At 34.2% G+C, this 18,396-nt stretch overlaps 1 protein-coding gene and 1 pseudogene across 2 annotated transcripts in view; both read right to left on the reverse strand.

Moving 5' to 3' along the window:
• Window positions 1–165: 165 nt before the first annotated feature.
• Window positions 166–5,023, reverse strand: LOC110817847 (linoleate 13S-lipoxygenase 3-1, chloroplastic-like; annotated as a pseudogene). Its single transcript, XR_015813400.1, has 10 exons — window positions 4,910–5,023; window positions 4,554–4,805; window positions 4,284–4,448; window positions 3,951–4,188; window positions 3,506–3,835; window positions 3,242–3,330; window positions 2,167–2,274; window positions 1,682–1,983; window positions 1,122–1,379; window positions 166–999 (listed from the first exon to the last, which is right to left on the reverse strand). The product of XR_015813400.1 is annotated as a linoleate 13S-lipoxygenase 3-1, chloroplastic-like (transcript).
• Window positions 5,024–8,948: 3,925 nt separating this feature from the next.
• NSF (AAA-type ATPase family protein) overlaps window positions 8,949–18,396 on the reverse strand; it is a 32,269-nt gene continuing 22,821 nt past the window's right edge. Inside the window, exons 14-21 of the mRNA XM_022046535.2 lie at window positions 13,057–13,188; window positions 12,926–12,986; window positions 12,765–12,824; window positions 12,598–12,656; window positions 12,406–12,493; window positions 10,530–10,652; window positions 9,674–9,739; window positions 8,949–9,437 (exon numbers count right to left, since the gene is read on the reverse strand). Of these exons, the coding sequence (XP_021902227.1) occupies window positions 9,294–9,437; window positions 9,674–9,739; window positions 10,530–10,652; window positions 12,406–12,493; window positions 12,598–12,656; window positions 12,765–12,824; window positions 12,926–12,986; window positions 13,057–13,188 (733 nt within the window). The 3' untranslated portion in view covers window positions 8,949–9,293. The remainder of the gene's footprint in view (window positions 9,438–9,673; window positions 9,740–10,529; window positions 10,653–12,405; window positions 12,494–12,597; window positions 12,657–12,764; window positions 12,825–12,925; window positions 12,987–13,056; window positions 13,189–18,396) is intronic.

The raw sequence follows: 18,396 nt of genomic DNA on the forward strand, positions 1-18,396 counted from the left end.
TTTCTCATCGACTCGATGTTACGTAGCATTATTGTGGATTGCGGCTGACTGAATTCATGATTCTAATCATGCATGAAGGATCAAACTTGCTCTGTTATTAATGTGAATTATTGCCGACTGAATTTACATCTTCAATCTAATGCTAGATGAAATGGGATAAAGAAATGGTAATATGTGGCATATAGATGCCTTCTTCTTCCCTTACTTGTGAATAATATCAAAATATTTCATAGATCCATAATCAGATATGTTAATCTAGATTATTTCAGACTGTGATGCTATCAGGTACCCCTCTACCAGTAGCCCCAGGTCCTGAACTTGGTATGAGCAGCTCATATGTTGAAATGCCCTCCACATCTGTTCCTTAGATTTGGATCAGCATTCTTCCTTTCAATTTCCTTTTCAATCGTTCTCATCTCCATTGAAAATTTGTAGAAGGCCCCAATGATCTCAGCATCCCCTGACCAGCTTGACAGATCTTTTCTCTGTCCTATATATTCTTCATCAGGTGAATGTTCTGAGATCCGTTGCTTGAAACAAGCTTGGCAATGAAGATAGGAAGTACCCTTGTGGATCAGCAAGAAAATTTTCAAATTCTGGGTAATTTTACTTGGGTATGAGTTGGCGTGTGAGTGGTGGACGGCTTGGGACATAGCCACCATAGGGATGTTGCCCAAAGTTAAATGCAGTATGTTGTGCTGATGTGAGCCAAATAATTGTTGTGAGGACAGAGATCAGATCGTCGGGAGTTGAAAGTTGAGGCCACCAGCTCGCATGTCTAAGATCCACATGACCTACATTTATGAATTCATTGTACCAGGCCTGGAGCTCAGTATCTGAAGATATCAAACTTGCATCCCAGTAGTAGTAATTAACATATGTCTGAACCAGTGTCTTGATTGCCGACCATATGAGGAGACCATCATTTGAATAAGGATAGTCTTCAATAAGAAGTCTCAACCCACAAGGCTGTGTGGGATCTGCTACTGCAATTCCCCTGCACAATATGAGAATCACAGTTGAAAGGATTCCTATGGCAGAAAAGTAGTCAAGTAACAAGAAAGATAAAATTCTGTAACCAAAATGTTTGGGTTGGTGAGAGAAAAGTTCACAGCTAAACTTCTAATGAGATCTGCTGGCAGGCCTTCCATATCAAAACACAACCAGTCTCTGTAGGTGGCACAACTGATCTGCATACAGTACTTACCAGGAGTGAAATCAGATTCAATGACTCCTCCAGCATGGTCTCCCTGGCCAATGCATTTATTTCAAGCGTGTCTCTCATATGAGGATCAAGAAGTTTAAAGACAGGGTGCATTACACTCATTTGTTGATACACAGCTATTATAAATGGTTCTACGCATGCATGGGTGCACAACCTGGCAAATCATTGAAACATTTTCTTGAGGAGAAATGATAACTTCTACTTATCTTTCCGTTTCTTTTTATATATCAAGCTTAAAGTGTCACTTGCCCCAGATCTAAAGTCTATTTCTTCATAAGAGGTGGAAATTTTAACTGATTAACCCACCTCTATAAGGTATGGGAACCTTGTCCCTTCCAGCCAATTAAGCTGAAATGTTCTGATGGAGGTCTTCTTTTCACATTGCTATAAAATAGTTGGACTACTCTATCATCTAGAAGAGGAAAGAATACCAACTAAGATGATGAGATTACATACCAATGATGGACGAGTTGGTGAACTCCGGCATCATTAGAGCAAACATGAGCTTTTTCCAGTTGCCAAAGGCAATTGGTGGTTGCATCAACTTGTGGTGTGAGAACGTGCTTTGTTGGAGAATTTGAATTATCTGGAGGGGGACTCAGCTCAATTGCAACTGGCTTCAGAGTTCCTAATTGGGTTAAGAAGAATATCGTGCAAGTTGCGTATGCTTTTCAGTCATGAAGAGCATTTATTCGGTTGAGGAAAGGAGGATACATGTCATGGTAATCTAGTATGAATAGCTTATCCTCTTCTAATGCCTCAAATTAGGTAAAATACAGATTTTACTTTTTGACAGTAAGATAAACCCAAAAATATTAGCTGCTGCAGTTTATTTTCTTGATTCTCACTCTTTCTGACCCTTCATGTAAACAATAGAGGATTAATTTTATTTCTCTGCTCTTTTTTGTTTGAGGAAGAAGAATACCTTCCTTTTGCAATACCTGCTTCAGTGACATTCCATTGAGATGACCTATTAGGTGTTCCTCCTTGAGTGCTGACTCTGGTGAACCATAGATGGATGGATCCAATTTGCTCACAATTGGAAAAGCCTGTAAAAGAGAAGGACATTGAGATTTCATCAAGTTGCTTAACATGAACTCGGATTTTTTCCTGGTTAGGCTTGGCCATGGAATGGGGCAAACAACAGGAACCTTTACTATTTGCTATGTGAGATCAGATCTTTCCTGTGGAGAGACTTGTAAATCATCGTCTACTTATAAAGGTTAGGGGGATTAGACTCATCTTTTTACTCTATGTGAAAGATATCACATATGTTAGTAATGATTTTAGTTTGTTTCATGAGATCAATTTATTTGATCTAAATCTTATATGCGATACAGTAGGTAACGTATAATTTTTGTTAGCATTATGATTAGCCCTGATAGATTCAATCTGATTCATATCTTAACAACTAATAAAGTCAACATGGAGCTATGCCATAGAAGATTATTAACAAATTGTCACAATTATTTAACATCATATTTTGTCTGTTTTTGCATCTTCCGAGGTTCCTGATATGCTATGTTAGTTAGAAATCTTATTTAGTAACATTAAGTGATTTCTTAATAGCTAGTGGATCACATTCTGCAGTGAGAAATTTTATTATGAACTGAGAAAAATAACGATGTAACATCATGTTTGGGCTATTTTCTTTCTACATTATCACATCATTGTTCTTTGCTGACATTGTCGTTAACAATCGAAACTATGATCAGTCCTACATCATTCTAGGATATTTTGATCTCGTGATTTTTTGTTAACTGATCTTACAAAACCAAATTGGTTTTGCAGTGTGTACAGAACTGTTGTTTTCTTAAATAAGATTTTTTTAACTGTTTAGTCTGTAAAATGATTTTTATTGACATTGATTAAAACACAGTTATCGAAACTATAAGAATTTATAGACTGCAATTTGATAGTAAGTCTATAATTTATTAAAATGGGCTAAAACAAAAAAATTTTACAAGCAAATCTTGAAAGGAAAAAGAATCAGGGAAACTGGGATTTGTATGATACCTTAAGTTTTTCTATGCTTAGAGGAGGGCTTATGCCTGCAACCATCTGGCGACCGAATTCATCATCTTGCAAGCAGCAAGATGTATCTCCTGGAAGAGGAATGAATTCATTAATTATGATGCTGACAATTCAGACTATAGAAAAAGATTCTATAAGAATGTTAATTGCTTGTACCACAAGAACATAAAGAATTAAGAGCATCTTCTTGTGAGTTTTATGTGAGAAAAGCTTGTGATGTGTAATTGAGGTGGGGGAAATACTTACCAGAAATGATCTTTGGAGGATCAAATTTCAGAAAGCTTTGAATGGAGTCTCGAACTATTCCAAGTTCCCTTGATAAGGGAAATGTGATTGAAGTTCCACCACGAGATTTCATTTGAAAGAGTGATCTTTCTTTGTAAAGATCTTCAATTTCCGAAAACCCTTCCAAAGCATCCTTGTCTATGACATTAGTTACCAGAGAAGGAATAATATTATGAAGCACTCCTTTTAACTTGCCTAGATTGAAAGCTTTCCTCTTAGACTCACCCAATGCTTCATCTCTAGGTACATACATAGGCATCGAAGCAGATACAGGTGATTCTGCATTTGTGTCTGTATCAACATTCTTTGATTAGCATGTCAGAATTATAAATGGTCAGTTCTAAAACTTGTTCTGATCGTGATGTGCTTATAAAAGCAACTCTAGATATCCTTTCAATAGACTTACCGGTAGTTGGAGGAGGTTGTCCTGTTCGACACCTTCTGGGATGAGGGTTAAGGTTACCTCCAAGTGTTGGCCTGGCATGTTGAGGTCTTTTGTCTGGATCTCCCAGGTCATTGTAGAGATCATAGTCATATATCCTATCTGACAATTTTCTAACTCCTTTTCCATCACCTGTTAGTTGTTCTAGTTCCTTTGCTCTTAGCTCTTTTAGTCCCTCAGGACTGTCACCAGGTAAATATGCCTGTTAACCCAACAAAAAACAATTAGTATATCTATACATATATGTATATATATGATTCTTTTATTTTTGAAAGAGCAAATAGAAATATGAATTACTTTGTTACAGAAGAATATTCTTTTGTGTTCAGAAGAAGGTTGGACCCAGGAGTGGCAATCAAAATGTACAACTACTTTTATAGAGATTGATTGAAGAAAGAACTCATTTTGATATTTGTTTCTCACAAGAATTGCTCCTGGCACTCCAAACCATGAATTCAACTTCTAGAATCAGCTCCTGATCACCCCCTGTTTTCAACTTCTTTGACCAATCCAATCATCTTTGCCTCTTTTGTGTCTTCAATATTGAAAAAAAAAAAAAAAAACTACAATATAAGCATTAAATCCAACAAACATTAAATAATGGAAATTAATGTCAAATGGGTTTTTCTTACTTGGATCAATCTCAGTGCTGACAAGCTGTAAAATTACATGTCCACCTCTCTGCTGAGTAGCATTACCATTTATACAGCTTTCTACCAATTGAAGCATCTGCTCTTTCATGGATTCTAACCCTTTAGCCCTCACAGTCACAAGAGCCATCGCTTTGCTAACAAGCTGTAAAATTGCATGTCCACCTCTCTGCTGAGTAGCATTACCAATTATACAGCTTTCTACCAATTGAAGCATCTGCTCTTTCATAACCCTTTAGTCCTCACAGTCACAGGAGCCATCTCCTTTCTTACATTTCTTATCAACTTATGATGATCATAATCACTATGATGATGATGATGATGGTGATGATTGATCTCTGTAAGAGTGGCCATTGTTGTTGCTTTCTTCTGCTTTCCTAGTTCCATTAATGATGTTCTTTTGCCTAATCTGATCGTTCTATTCGTACAATTATCAAATGGGGTATGGCTTCTTTTACGAATAAATAATGTAAATGGTTTTCCGTAAGTTATTAACACTCCCTTAGCTCCTGCCATTGCTGCAGCTGGAAGATTAGATTAGCAGAAACTCTGTTTGCTTGTTAGATTAAGGTTAATTTGCTGATTGAATTAATTTACAGGCATTTAAGAATTTCAAAAGAGTATCTAACCACAGATCTATATTGCTTACTTTTATAAGTAACTTTTTAATATATTTTTAGATAATTATTTATATATAATAAATGTATCGTATCATCTTAAACAGCCACCACCTTAAACAATTCTGTAGTGCTTACTTTTATAAGCCATTTTTTTTTTCGATATTACTACATAATTATTATTTTGTATAAAATAATTTTCTATTTTAAACTACCTAACATGTTAATTAAAATTATTTTTCTTTAATTTAATAAAATAAAAAAATAGATTTTTTTGTTTTTTTCAAGAACTTAAAGAATATGATTCATATATGTAAATTATGGATAATATTTGTTCATAAAATTATATCTGAAGGTTGTAATCTCCACGCCTGCACCATATATAAAAAGCATGTATTAAAAGAGTCCAAAATGGAAAACATATACTTACAATTTTAGAGATTATAGAAAAAGTTTTCAAGAACTTCAAGAATATGATTCGTACGTGTTAATTATGGGTAATATTTGTTCATAAAATTGTCTCTGAAACTTGTAATCTCCACCCCTGCACCATATATATATGTATATATATATATATATATATATATACATGTGTGAAGCACGTACTAAAGAATCCAAAAAGGGAAAAGATATACTTACAATTTTGTAAATTATAGTATTAATTTAAGATATTTATGGATCGTCTCTATATTAAAAATGAATTTGACGATTACGTCCCAACTCTACATATATTCCCTAGTTATATATATATATATTATAGTATTAATCAAGTCACGTTTTTAATTAATTTCGGGTGGATTAATAATTTAATTCAGTAAAATCTGAAGGCATTTTATTTTATTACTGTTGTATATTCACCGTAAATCTGCATGCAAATTGCATGCTATGATCGATTAATACATTCCCGACCAACCAACGGGTAAATACCCGAGTCAGTTTCGATAACCTTCTTCAATATGTAAAAAATAAAAAATAAACATAATTTAATTTTTTAAAATAAAATTTTATATATTTCAATAATTAAGATAATAATGATATAACTGTTAATATAACAATCCGACGAAATATAAAAAATGATTTAAACTAAGGCAGGCAAAACCATTTGAACTTTATTCTTAGAAGAAGTATTTTTAGTAAAATTTTTATAAACAACATTTTAAAAAATAAAAGTTTAGATATGTTGCACCCACATGGGATAAATGCCTTTCAGAGTTGGTGTGTGTATACGTATACCCTCTTTATCTGGTAGAATATCCTATTTTTTTACCATAAAATAAGATTACTTTTTATGTAAGAAAATTACAATTTCAACTCGGGTGGCTTAATTTATTTTCAATTTTTTGTTTTGTTTTGTTTTTTTTTACCAATTATTTTGCTGTTTAGGTGTTTACATCAAAATATGTTGAAAAATAAATTATCATCCACGTTACTAAGTTTATATATCACATAGAGTTGGATCATCAGCCATACAAAATTATAAAAAAGATTTCGACAAGATAATTGTAGTGGCAATTGTATTTTTTTCACGAGAGCCTCAAAATCGAAATCATTTCTATGCAAGATCTAATTTTAACTAGTTAAACAAAAAATGTACGATTTTGTCGCGTATTATACTAAAACGTTGCAATCTATGATATAAAATGATAACAAGATTCATATGACCCACAACTCAAAACTCACATCCTTTGAAAAAGTTGACACAATCTCAACCGTCAATGCAACCTACATATTTTTATAGGTATAGTTTTTAGGTTCTATTCGTTTTATATCAAAAATAAAATTTCCTAACCTTATAATTACTACAAACATTAGATAAAATTCTTTGATTATATCTTTAAGTAATAGTATCGTCTCTCCTCTTTCAACACGTGTCCCACTTGAGGTATTTTTATAAAAGATAGAAGATACCGTTAGATCCAGGTGCCTTAGAGAGATGCATCTATTGTAGGGCTGTGAAGATCTCTTCGGCACTATAAGGGTCCAATAAGAGAGCATTCACGGAGAAAGTTTCCCAAGACTCCGCAAAAATTGAGCACTGAGCTCACGGGTCCTGTTGTAAACTAGCCAAAAAATTCCCAGTAAAGCGGTTGTGAAAAGCCTCAGCAATTTTATGAGGATAATTTTTCCTAAACTCAATCTGGAATTTTAACTTTTGAAATGTTATTTTATTTTAAATTTCATCTTTGTTGCACGAGCATAGAAAAATCAAGTATTACAGTCAAAATTTTATTAAATTTCATTAACGAATTCTTTATCATCATTGAGAGAAAGGGCAAAATGGGCTGGGTTCGGTAATTATGAGCTACCCATTTATTAATTAATATATTATTAGTTGAAGACAAAGACAAACAATCTAAAATTTGAAAATTTAATGTGGACGACAAAATTTACACTTACCATAACTAAAGAAAAATAAATGTATCGAAAAAGACAGCTAAAATAAAACTAAAAAATAAAAGATTGAATGCAAAAGAAAAAAAAAAAAAAAAAGAAACAGAAACAAAATCCACACGGTAGAACTTTGAAAAATTCGTACATGCTTTTACGTCCTTGTCCTTGTCAAAAATTTTAAAATTCATATAATTTTCTATTCAAATTAACTAGAGGTAGCAGTTAAATTGTGACTATTAAAACTGTTAAAAACAAACCATATATATTGAATTTAAAAAATTTCAAACCACATGGTATCACACTCTATTTGCTATAAAAAATCTACCCCTCTCATTTTCTTCAACCAGAGGATGTAATCTCATTCAGGATGAAGTTGTCAAGCTACCAACTCAAATTATGATACCATTTATGAGATTGGAAAAACTACATCCCAGAAGCTAGTCGCTAAAGTTGTGGAGCCCAAACTCATAGAACTCTCCACCAAATTGATGTATTCAATGTGTTAACCAAATCTCATACCACGTAATCAGTATACAGCAATTTAACATACCTAGAAACCTCAACCCTTATGCAGTTGCATGACCACTCATTTCATACCATTGCAACTTCAAAACAGCGATGAATAATTTTGATATAATTGATTTTATAAAATTAAAAAAAAAAGCATAAAGCGAGTGGTATACAAATCTGAATAGAGATAAGAGTTTAATTTTTGTTTTCTTTTTGTTTGTTTGCTTGTTTTTTTATTTTTCCACTATAGGGTAGAAGACAAGACTCCAAATAAACTTGCCAAATTTACAATAAAATTGTTATATTATCAAAGCCAAATGTTCTTAGCAATTTAGATCTCTATTGATCTTCTGAATGAATCCAAGTATAGTATTCTTCTAAAATTTATGATAGGGTCTAGAAGTGTTTCTTACATTTCGGTTACACTCAAAACCTCTTAAGTGTTACAACTAATTAGCATTACCGTATTCTGCCACCCTACCATTCTAATCACCATAGTAACATAATCTCAAAAAGTCACAAACAATGAGTTAGACCTAGTCCTTAGTAGTTGATGCATCAAGAGAGCACGGGGTGCACAAGGCTTTATCAATAATTCAACAAAAACCAAATGTAGCACACAATGGCAAGCCCCTCTATTAGCTTAGGGAGGTTCGTTACACTTTACTTTGTCCCAAAATAGTTATTCAAACCACATCTTAAGAAATAACAATCAAAGAAGTCCCTGGAATACAACAGAATTTTGTGTCAAGCACCCCTTTCAAAATCAGAACTCAAGATCTCAAGCTAATATATAGCTCAAACTGGAGGAATAGCCCCATTCCCATAGATGCTTTTAAAATAGAACTGGAAAGACGTACAGGGTTAAGGAGGAGGATGCCCCAAACTTTAACCACTTTCAAAATACAACTCAAATTAATTTCTACTTATAACTATAAGGGTAACATAATTTCTGAAAAATTGGCCAAGACATAATAGGTAAAAAAGGAAAGATGCCCCAAACCTCATGTCAGTATCCAGATCACCAAAAAGATAATACACGGGAAATAGGAAACAAAAGCATGAGCAAAAGTTACTAAGTGCAAAAAGAACCAACACTGACCTATAGATTGCGATCCAGGAAAATGGATGCCAACAAACTAGTATCTGACAACATCCTGAAGGCAATTATAGAAGTGAGCAATGTTAATCTTTTCTTTACCAGAGTAAATGGCCTCTGCTGCTCCACCTTGTTCTCCCTGAGCCGCCATCTCAATCAACATATATAGCTTCTTGATAGGCATCTAGAGTAAATTTTGAGGTAAGAGTTAAGGAGTGACAATTGAAAATAACATCTCCTTTTTGAAAATACAGTTGAAACTATGTATTGGGTAGTTAGCATTGAGAATCTTCAGATGAAATAATGTTAAAAGAACAACTACGGCAGCATATATGAGTATTTGCTGGGAGTTTCAGGCAGATTTTGAGAAGGGCAATATACGGTACATGCGTATACGTGTGAATAGAGTATGAAACTCACATCATTCAGTGCTTCTGCAGCAGAGTCGACATCTTCTTTAGCAAATACATTTAGTTGTTCCAATACCTACAGCAGCAAAGAGCACTTTAACATCAGCTCAAAAATCTTAATTTTTTTTTCTTTGCTCATGAAGGATAGAAAATCAACATGATATATGCCCATGCTCAGATACAGTGGGGATAAGAAGCACAGGGAAAAAGTACAGCCCCCATCGTTCAGATGATCAGTCCAAAAACCTCTTCACAGAGAGTAATAAGATAAACAACTTCACCCATCCTCAAGGCAATGCTAAAAGTCACAATCATTGCACTAGATTCTTTTTTTAGTGAACTGAAAGTACACAAGACATCTTATTCTGGATCATTAAATAGAAGATACATTTAAAGAGTCTTTGGACCAACATTTGAGCTCTTCCTACAGCTAAATCCCATAAAACAGTTTTATGTCATAAACTATTAAAAAAATCAATTTCTAGAGCTAAATCTTCAAAGAACAACAATCAGGATCCAAAATCTATGGCTGTAGGAAATTCAGTTTCCCGTTTCCTCAGTATGGACGATAATAAGGTCCCTTGTCACTGAACAATTACCTCCTTGTGATTCTTAAACAAATAAGAAATTTTAGCATAAGAGAATTCAGGCTTAATTGTTTGCATGTAGAATTAGACAAATAGTTCTCTAATCTGATTTCACATATGGCAGGTGTTCTATGTGGTTAGACAGACCAAGGTACCACCCACTTGTGTAATTTATTATATCATCATCTCAATTACTGACAGTACAGGGAAACGGTAAACACCAGAAAAGAATAAATAAATAAATAAAGATGCAAACATATTCAAAAAGACAATAATTACCTTCTTTGCGTCATCTGTTTTCAATGTAGGAACATGATAAGTTACAGCAAAAGCATCACAAATACCAAGTGACTCTAAGAAGCCCACTTCACTGGTTGTCCCTATCACCATAAGTTTTTTCCCCTAAAAAAATTAATAAAGTGAAGATTAGGTTAGTGTTTATCACCAAAAATTGAACTCAGTATATATCTGTTACAAGGAAAAACAGGGTCCAACATATAAAAGAATTAACAAATAAAACTTTATGTGAATAAACTATTATCAGGATATTCCCTGTTGACCATGCTTATCATGTCATGTTAGTATCATTTATCAACAAGAAACAGCTAATGCCCTGTCAAGAACTACTATCGATTTCTGTTATAACATATACAGGTTGAATGTGATTCATACTTCAATTCGACTGAATAGGAATAGGAACAAAATAAATGGATAGGAATATGAATGAAATACTATTTAATTTCAAGTTAATTTCCTGTCTAATTCAAGTTACAAGGAAAAGCAGGGACAAATGCATAAAAGAATTAACTTAAAGCATTATGCGAATAAATCAGTACCAGGTTCTTTAGTGTTGACCATGCTCATCTATAGCATATTAGTATAATTTATCAACAAGAACAGCTAATGCCATGCCACTAAATACTATTGAGCTCTGTTAACACATGTAGGTTGAATTTGATTCATATTTACATTCTATAGGATAGAAATAGGAACAACAAATAGGATAGGGATTTGAATGAAACACCATTCTAAGTCCAAGTTAATTTCATGTCTAATTCAAGTTAGGTGTTTTTCTGATTCATACCTTAACAAGTGCGGGGTACAAATCCATTATTGTGGAATTAAATATATGAGCATGGTTAATTTAGTTATGCATTAAAAATGTAGATAATACTAATTTTTATATATAACGTAATTAAAATCTAAGAATTAAATAAAAACATAATAGGTGTCAACCAAATGCAATGATAGAGACCTTAGGATCAAGCAGAAGATGCTATGTCATATACGCCTGTACAAAATTACATAGTTGTTTTCTTCAATTTTTTTTCTTTCTCGTTCTTTTAAATCAGTAAATCAGATAATTATTACATGGAAAAGCAGGGTCCCATTATTTAGAAATGCAATGCAAAAAGCTTCATGTAAACTCAGTATAAAAGGTTCTTCCCAGTCCCATGCTCAAAATCAAGCAAAAGACACTATGCCATGTTGACATGTAGGAAATCAGACAATATGATACAGGATGCTTACTCCTACTTGTTTAGTAGCAATTAAATATTTCACTATAGGTGTAATTGCCAAAGCACCAATTTTAGATCCATTTGACGTACAGCCAGCGCATACTTCATGTAACTGAGAAAAGTTGTTACTACCTAGACAACCGAACTGATCTGTTCCTGAATCTTATGTGCATGAAGCGGCAGACAATTTGAGATTAAGCTTAAATTGAATGAGTGGAAATTCTGAGCATAGTTTTTTTTTTTCCTAGCGAAGAGAAAACGAGGATTTTCAAAAGGCATGTTTCAAGTTCTGAGCATGAGTTAGTACATTTTCTTACAGCTAAACACAAAATCAACCAGAAGTCCACCACTATATTATCATTAGCCACACAGTGGCATGTCGCAGGCCTGTTTCAAGGAATCCTTTTGAAAATCATACATTACTGGATATTTTTCTTTTGGTTTTCGAGATGGTAAGTGATTGATATGTTATCATTACTCCCCCAGCCTGTCACAAGCTTGCTTCATGAAATCCTTTAGAAATCCATACATTAGTGGATTTTTTTTTCATTTGGTTTTTGGAGATGTAAGTGATTAAATTGTGGAAACCAGTTCATTAAATTATATAATGCTTTTTTAATAGAAGAGTTCAAAACCTTAGGAGGAAGTCGTTTGAGGAGAGCCAAGAGTGTTTGAGAAATCAAATTTGAGAACCGAGGCCCAATTGGAACATACTCCAATAACCTGCGACAAAATGGAAGAATGAATCACAAAAGATACATATTTAAGAAAGGAAGACTTTAAGCCTGAGATCAGTTACAAATAAAATTGAGAATACCAAGCAGTACCTTTCAACATCATCAAGGATAATGATGCTCAATGGAGATTTATATGCATCCTCAAACACCTGCCAGAACATCCAAAACTCCATAAGCTTTTCATATTATTGCAAGATAGCAGGTCAACTGACCAGAAAGCCACTAATTTTTTGACCCAATTTTTTCCTCCAACAAACCTTAATTATTTGCGCACACTTTGTGCTTTCATGAAGACCAATCATTGATTCAGCAGAGATCTACAAAACAATTTTTTTATAAAAAGATATCAAAAACAAAAATATGTAGAAAATATTGAGAGCTTCAGATGTTATGTAAGAAAATGTGGATAGGATCTTACTATCTTAACATATGGAAAATCACTGTCAATGCCAACTGTAGCTGCCAAAGCAGTCTTGCCACTATCCAGGTAAAGAATCAGACATTTGCAACAAATAATGACATTAAAATAAGAAAGTTAACAATGAGTACCTGCCACTTGGCCCTTCCAGTAGACATGCAACAAGAGGACTATCTTTACTCACTTTAACTTGCTCCACCAGGAGCATAGCCCTTTGATAAATATGCTTATGTCGATTGCCACATTCCACCATGCCATTAAGCCTACAGAGTGAGTAATATGATTTTAGATTATTAATTTTGCAGGAAATCTAATGCAAGCAGGTAAGGAAAATAAAAATTAAAAGAGCCAGCGAATGGATAAGGGCAGCTGCAAAGGATGGGAAAGAACTTCCATTTTCAGATCTTCCAAGCTGACTTAAGAAACAAAGTTTGCGGAGATCATTAGACCGATTTCACGTGTTTATGAAATGAAAAGATTTGAATAAACATGTCAACGCTGTATGACTACATCAGGAATTGTTTTTTTTTCTTTTGAAATAAATGACTACATCAGGAATTATCTAGGATTGAATGAATCAGGAACTTTAAGTTATTTTGAAAAAAATAAAAACTAGGAAGTTTAGGTTAATAAAAATTGGTCAAAACCTCCCAATTCAGGAACCAATAGTAAACGTCTTCCTATATACACTTCTGGTTATAATTTCGTTATAATCTTGGCATGATGTCCACTAGAAGATTACTAGACTTATTTTGTACGTAGTACAATAGTTATCTGTAATTTTCTAGTATCACACGTTATTTTTTCCAAAGCTTCATAAGGATTCATAAAACTTCTAACATTTTTTTTGAGTTATGGTTTGGTACTATTTAATATGGATGCACTTTTAGCTCGCATTGTCATCCATCAAAGACAGAATTTCAGGAACCACCATTCTCAGCTAGTCATCCAAAAGCCTAGACTTTGAACAGAGATTGGCCAACTGTTGTATTTGTTGCTTTTTATTATGGCCATTATCTTCTTTCTTGTTTAGTTCTGTTTTCCTCCCTTTTTCAGTGGACAGCAAGTCCATAAACTTCAATATGTTCATTACATCACAGAATTCCTCAGCACAAATCCTGGAGAAATGCTCTTCTAACCATTCTTTGCCTCTTGCGGACCAAATTAAGGTCTTCCTCTATGACCCATGGTGGTCCAATCTCCTCCTACATTCCTCCGGATCACCTCAAGGACATCCCCTCTCCATACCCTCGCCTCTACCATAAACTCTTGTAAATACCAACGCTCATTCAAACACACGAAATAGACACTCACCACTGTAGATATTAACGCACTTTGTACTCTTCTTGCTCCAAAGCATTAAATCCCACCTGCTGCCCCTGTCGCAGACAGCTCTCTCCAATCTACCTCTTTTATCTTCCAAATACTATGTGCCATGCTATCAGAGAATAACTCCACTTTAGTTTCCTCTAAACATATCACTTCTGGTTTTCATCTCAACATGCAACCTCTAGTGACGATCTTTTCCTGTGATCACTCAAACCGCTTACATTCCAAGAAACAAAACATAAAACTAACACTGAAATTCTCCCATTTCTACTCTTGTCACTCTTGGATTTCTCATAATTGACTCAAGAGCAAGAGTCCACTAAAAATGTTCTCTTTCATGGAACTTTAAAAACTTGTAATAGATAAGATCAATTACTTAGGAATTTATAACATGATTATCAGTATTCTTGTTATAGCTATAAGAAGGATTTGAATTATAGATCTCTTCTCATAAAAAAAGAACAAGAACTAATGGGGTAGACACTCTCCACATAATGAACCCAATAAGCACTCCAATAGAACTTTGTGCTAAAAAGTGTACATTAAGGTAAAAGGTATATTAGTAATATATCCTGATCTTTGTGATTTTTGTAGTTAATATTGTTTCCTTATATTGTTGCTATTCACCTTTTATATATAGGACCCTACATTCATGATATATACAATAGTTCATTTTTTCATATGGTACTAGAGTTCCAGGTTAAAAAAAAATTATATTCTTTTGCCGAAATAAGAAAAAAACCTAAAAAGGATGTCAGCTTTCATAACCGGCTACTATAGTCCAGCCACCGGCCACCACCAGCTGCCAGTCACCAGCAGCCAAGATCAACCTTCTAGGCAAAACAAAATCTCAGTTGGAAGCCACTTCCTCTTCTACAGTCATAGGCCACAAGCCACAAGGCACAGCCACTCCTGCATGTTCCACCACTCCTGCTACTACAGCCGCGCGTCACCTGTGCTGCTCAGCTGCTCCAAATGTGGTTACTCAACCAAATGCAGGCTAGCTGCACCAACCACATAGGCCAACAGCTGTGCTTCGTTGCACACCAGTCAGTCGTGCAGCCAATTGTCCAGCTCGCAAAATCCTTCCTGTAACTTCTTTATTCAGGTTTAATTGCCAAAAAACGTTAAATCATGTTGAAGGTTACATACCAAGATATAGATTACTTAGCTCATTCAAGTTTGTTTTCTATTTCCTATAGTTTAAATGGGTAAGCTTTTCATATTATCATAGATTGTAGACTCAAAAGTCATAGACCAAATGACCAACTCTGCTTAATTTTTTAACCCCTATGGACGCTGCAACAATAGGAAAATCGTTACTGTTAATGGCTCACTAACCATAGTAGTAGTAGTTGGAATCATAGAACTTAGACCTCATTTTACATTTATTAATATATTACATGTCTCTAAATTGTGCACCAACCTATATCAGTAATTAAGCTGTCCCAATACCTCAATTATAAAGTGATATTTTCTTCCTCTCTTAATGAATTTCAGGATCAAAACTCGAAGATGACATTTGGACATGCTGAGGTAGGAATGGGTTATACTTCCTGAATGCACCTGAGATATCACAGACTGCCCTTTCCACCAGCACCTTTGATAAGATATGGCTCTATTGCATAACGTTAGGTCACCCCTCATTCTCCACCTTAAGGTTATGTTTTTCTATTAGTTTTCGGATTCCAAGAATAGAAAATTTACATTGTGACGTATGTGAATTGACAAAACACAAATGTGCTGTTCTTTTATCCAGTAATAAAAGAAGCAATTTTCTTTTTAATTTGGTTCATAGTAATATTAGGAAAACTTAAATATTCCTAATATTTTTCGGGCCCAATAGTTGTTTCTTTTATTGAAGATTGCACTAGACTAACCTAGTTTTTCTTACTAAAATTCGAATATAAAATTAGTTATATTATTCCTTAATTTTACAACATGATCAAAACCCAGTTTGGTGTAAAAATAAAATGTTTTCAAACCGATAATGTTCATGACTACTTTAACCAAACACTATCTCCTCCTTTTGAAAGAAAGGAATTGTTCATGAGTCATGTCTCTGAACGACACAACCAAATAGAGTAACTAAAAGGAAAAATAGCCACTTGCTTACCACTACATGTACATTCTTATTCCAAAACAATATATCCAAACACTACTCGGGGAAACTATGTTAACCGTTACTTATCTTATTAATCAATTACTATCTACGAGTACTACTTTTACAATCCCATAGAAGTTCTAGCTGTATTCTTCCTTGAGGTTAGAGTCAGCAATAACATCATCCTTCGTGTATTTGGGATGTTGCCACGTTAACATACATCAGTCTCAAAGAGGAAAATTTAATCCCAAGGTCATCAAGTGTGTCTTTTGCAAGACACTCACTAACACAAAGAGATACAATTGTTACTGTCTATCTACTTAAAAGTTTTATCTGCTGATGTTGTTTTTGTTAAGATTGAGTCCATTTTTCGCCATCCTTATCTTCAGGGGGAGACTATACTTGAAAACAAGGAGGATTGTTCTTTGACATTCCACCTTCACCCGTAAACACTACACTCTCTAAAACAATTGTTCCACCAGAAAATCAGACTCCAGGAAATGAGCCTTAATCTCGGGTAATACAAGATGGGTCTGAACCTCAACCCATACAAGACCCGGGTTAATCCCAAGTGTGTTCGAGAAGGAGAAGTTGGGACTCTAATCCAAAGCAGGTCCAAGGACCTAAACCGGGCATTGGAAATCAGGTACGCGCTAAGAATCACCTTCTTTCTGATATTGATATCTCTGTTGCACTAAGAAAGAGACACTACCCAACCTCAAATTTGTCTTTTCTGAAAAATATTCACTATTGTATAAAAATTTTCTATGAGAAATAGAAAAATGTTATGTGTTTAAAAGCAAACTCTTCAAAATAATCAAACATGAGAAGTAGTGAACTTAGCTAAAGGGAAAGAGATTAGTTGGGTGCAACTGGATCTTCACTATAAAGTAAGTATAAGCCTAATGGAAACATACAGAGATTCAAAGCAAGACTGGTGGCTAAAAGGTAATGTTAGACCTACGGGATTGACTATTAAGTTGCACTCGTTGTGAAGATGAATACGGTACCTATCTTATTGTTTTAACAACTAATTTCAATTGGAAATTGCAGCACTTTGATATAAAGGATGTATTTCTTCAATGGGAATTGGAAGAAGGAATTTACATGGAAATTTTCCCCGGGTTTGATAAGGGAGTGGGAACAAGTAAAGTATGCAGACAGGAAAAACCACTGTATGGGATAAAACAATTCCTTCGAGCATGATTTGGGAGATTTATAAAGATTATATTATTCATGAGGCACAAATAGAGTCAGATAGATCACACCATGTCTGTTAAGCACTTAGGTCAATGGAGTCACAGCTGTCTTGGTATATGTAGATGATATAATTGTTATAACGAATGATGAAGGACAAAAGATGGTCCTCAAGTAATGTCTGGCTAAAGAGTTTGAGAATAAAGACTTGGAAAATTTAAAATATTTCACAGGATAGAGGTGGTCCACTCAAAATCTGGAATATTCATCTCACAATAAAAATGTTATAGACCTTTTGAAAGAAACTAGTAAACTAGCATGCAAGCCAGTTAGCACACCCATGATCCCAAGTATAAATTGGGACTGGCAAAAAAAGACTCAAATGTGGACAGGAAAATGTACCAAAAATAGTGAGAAAATTGATGTACCTATTGCATACCAAGCCAAACATTGGATATTCAGTAAGTGTGATAAGTCAATTCATGCACAAGCAAAGAAATGCACTTACAAGCTACCCATATAATACTTCACTACTTGAAGGGTACTTTTGTAGAAGGGAATTATGTTCAAATGAAATAATGAGCTGCTTCTTAAAGCATATAATGATATGGACTATGTAGGATCACTAGAGGACAAGAGATTCATTTCTGAATGCTATACTTCTCTCATAGTGAGTCTAGTGACTTAGAAAAGAAAGAAGCAAAAAGTGGTGGCTTGAACTAGCACAGAGTCAGAATTTAAGGCTATGGCTCAAGGGATGTGTGAACTTCTATATTTGGAGACGATTTTAGAATATTTAAAGATTTAGTGGGATTGTGTCAAAAAAACAGATCAACAGTGA

This window comes from Carica papaya, chromosome 7, assembly GCF_054855325.1.
Source record: "Carica papaya isolate Zhongbai chromosome 7, ASM5485532v1, whole genome shotgun sequence".
NCBI classification, from domain to species: domain Eukaryota; kingdom Viridiplantae; phylum Streptophyta; class Magnoliopsida; order Brassicales; family Caricaceae; genus Carica; species Carica papaya.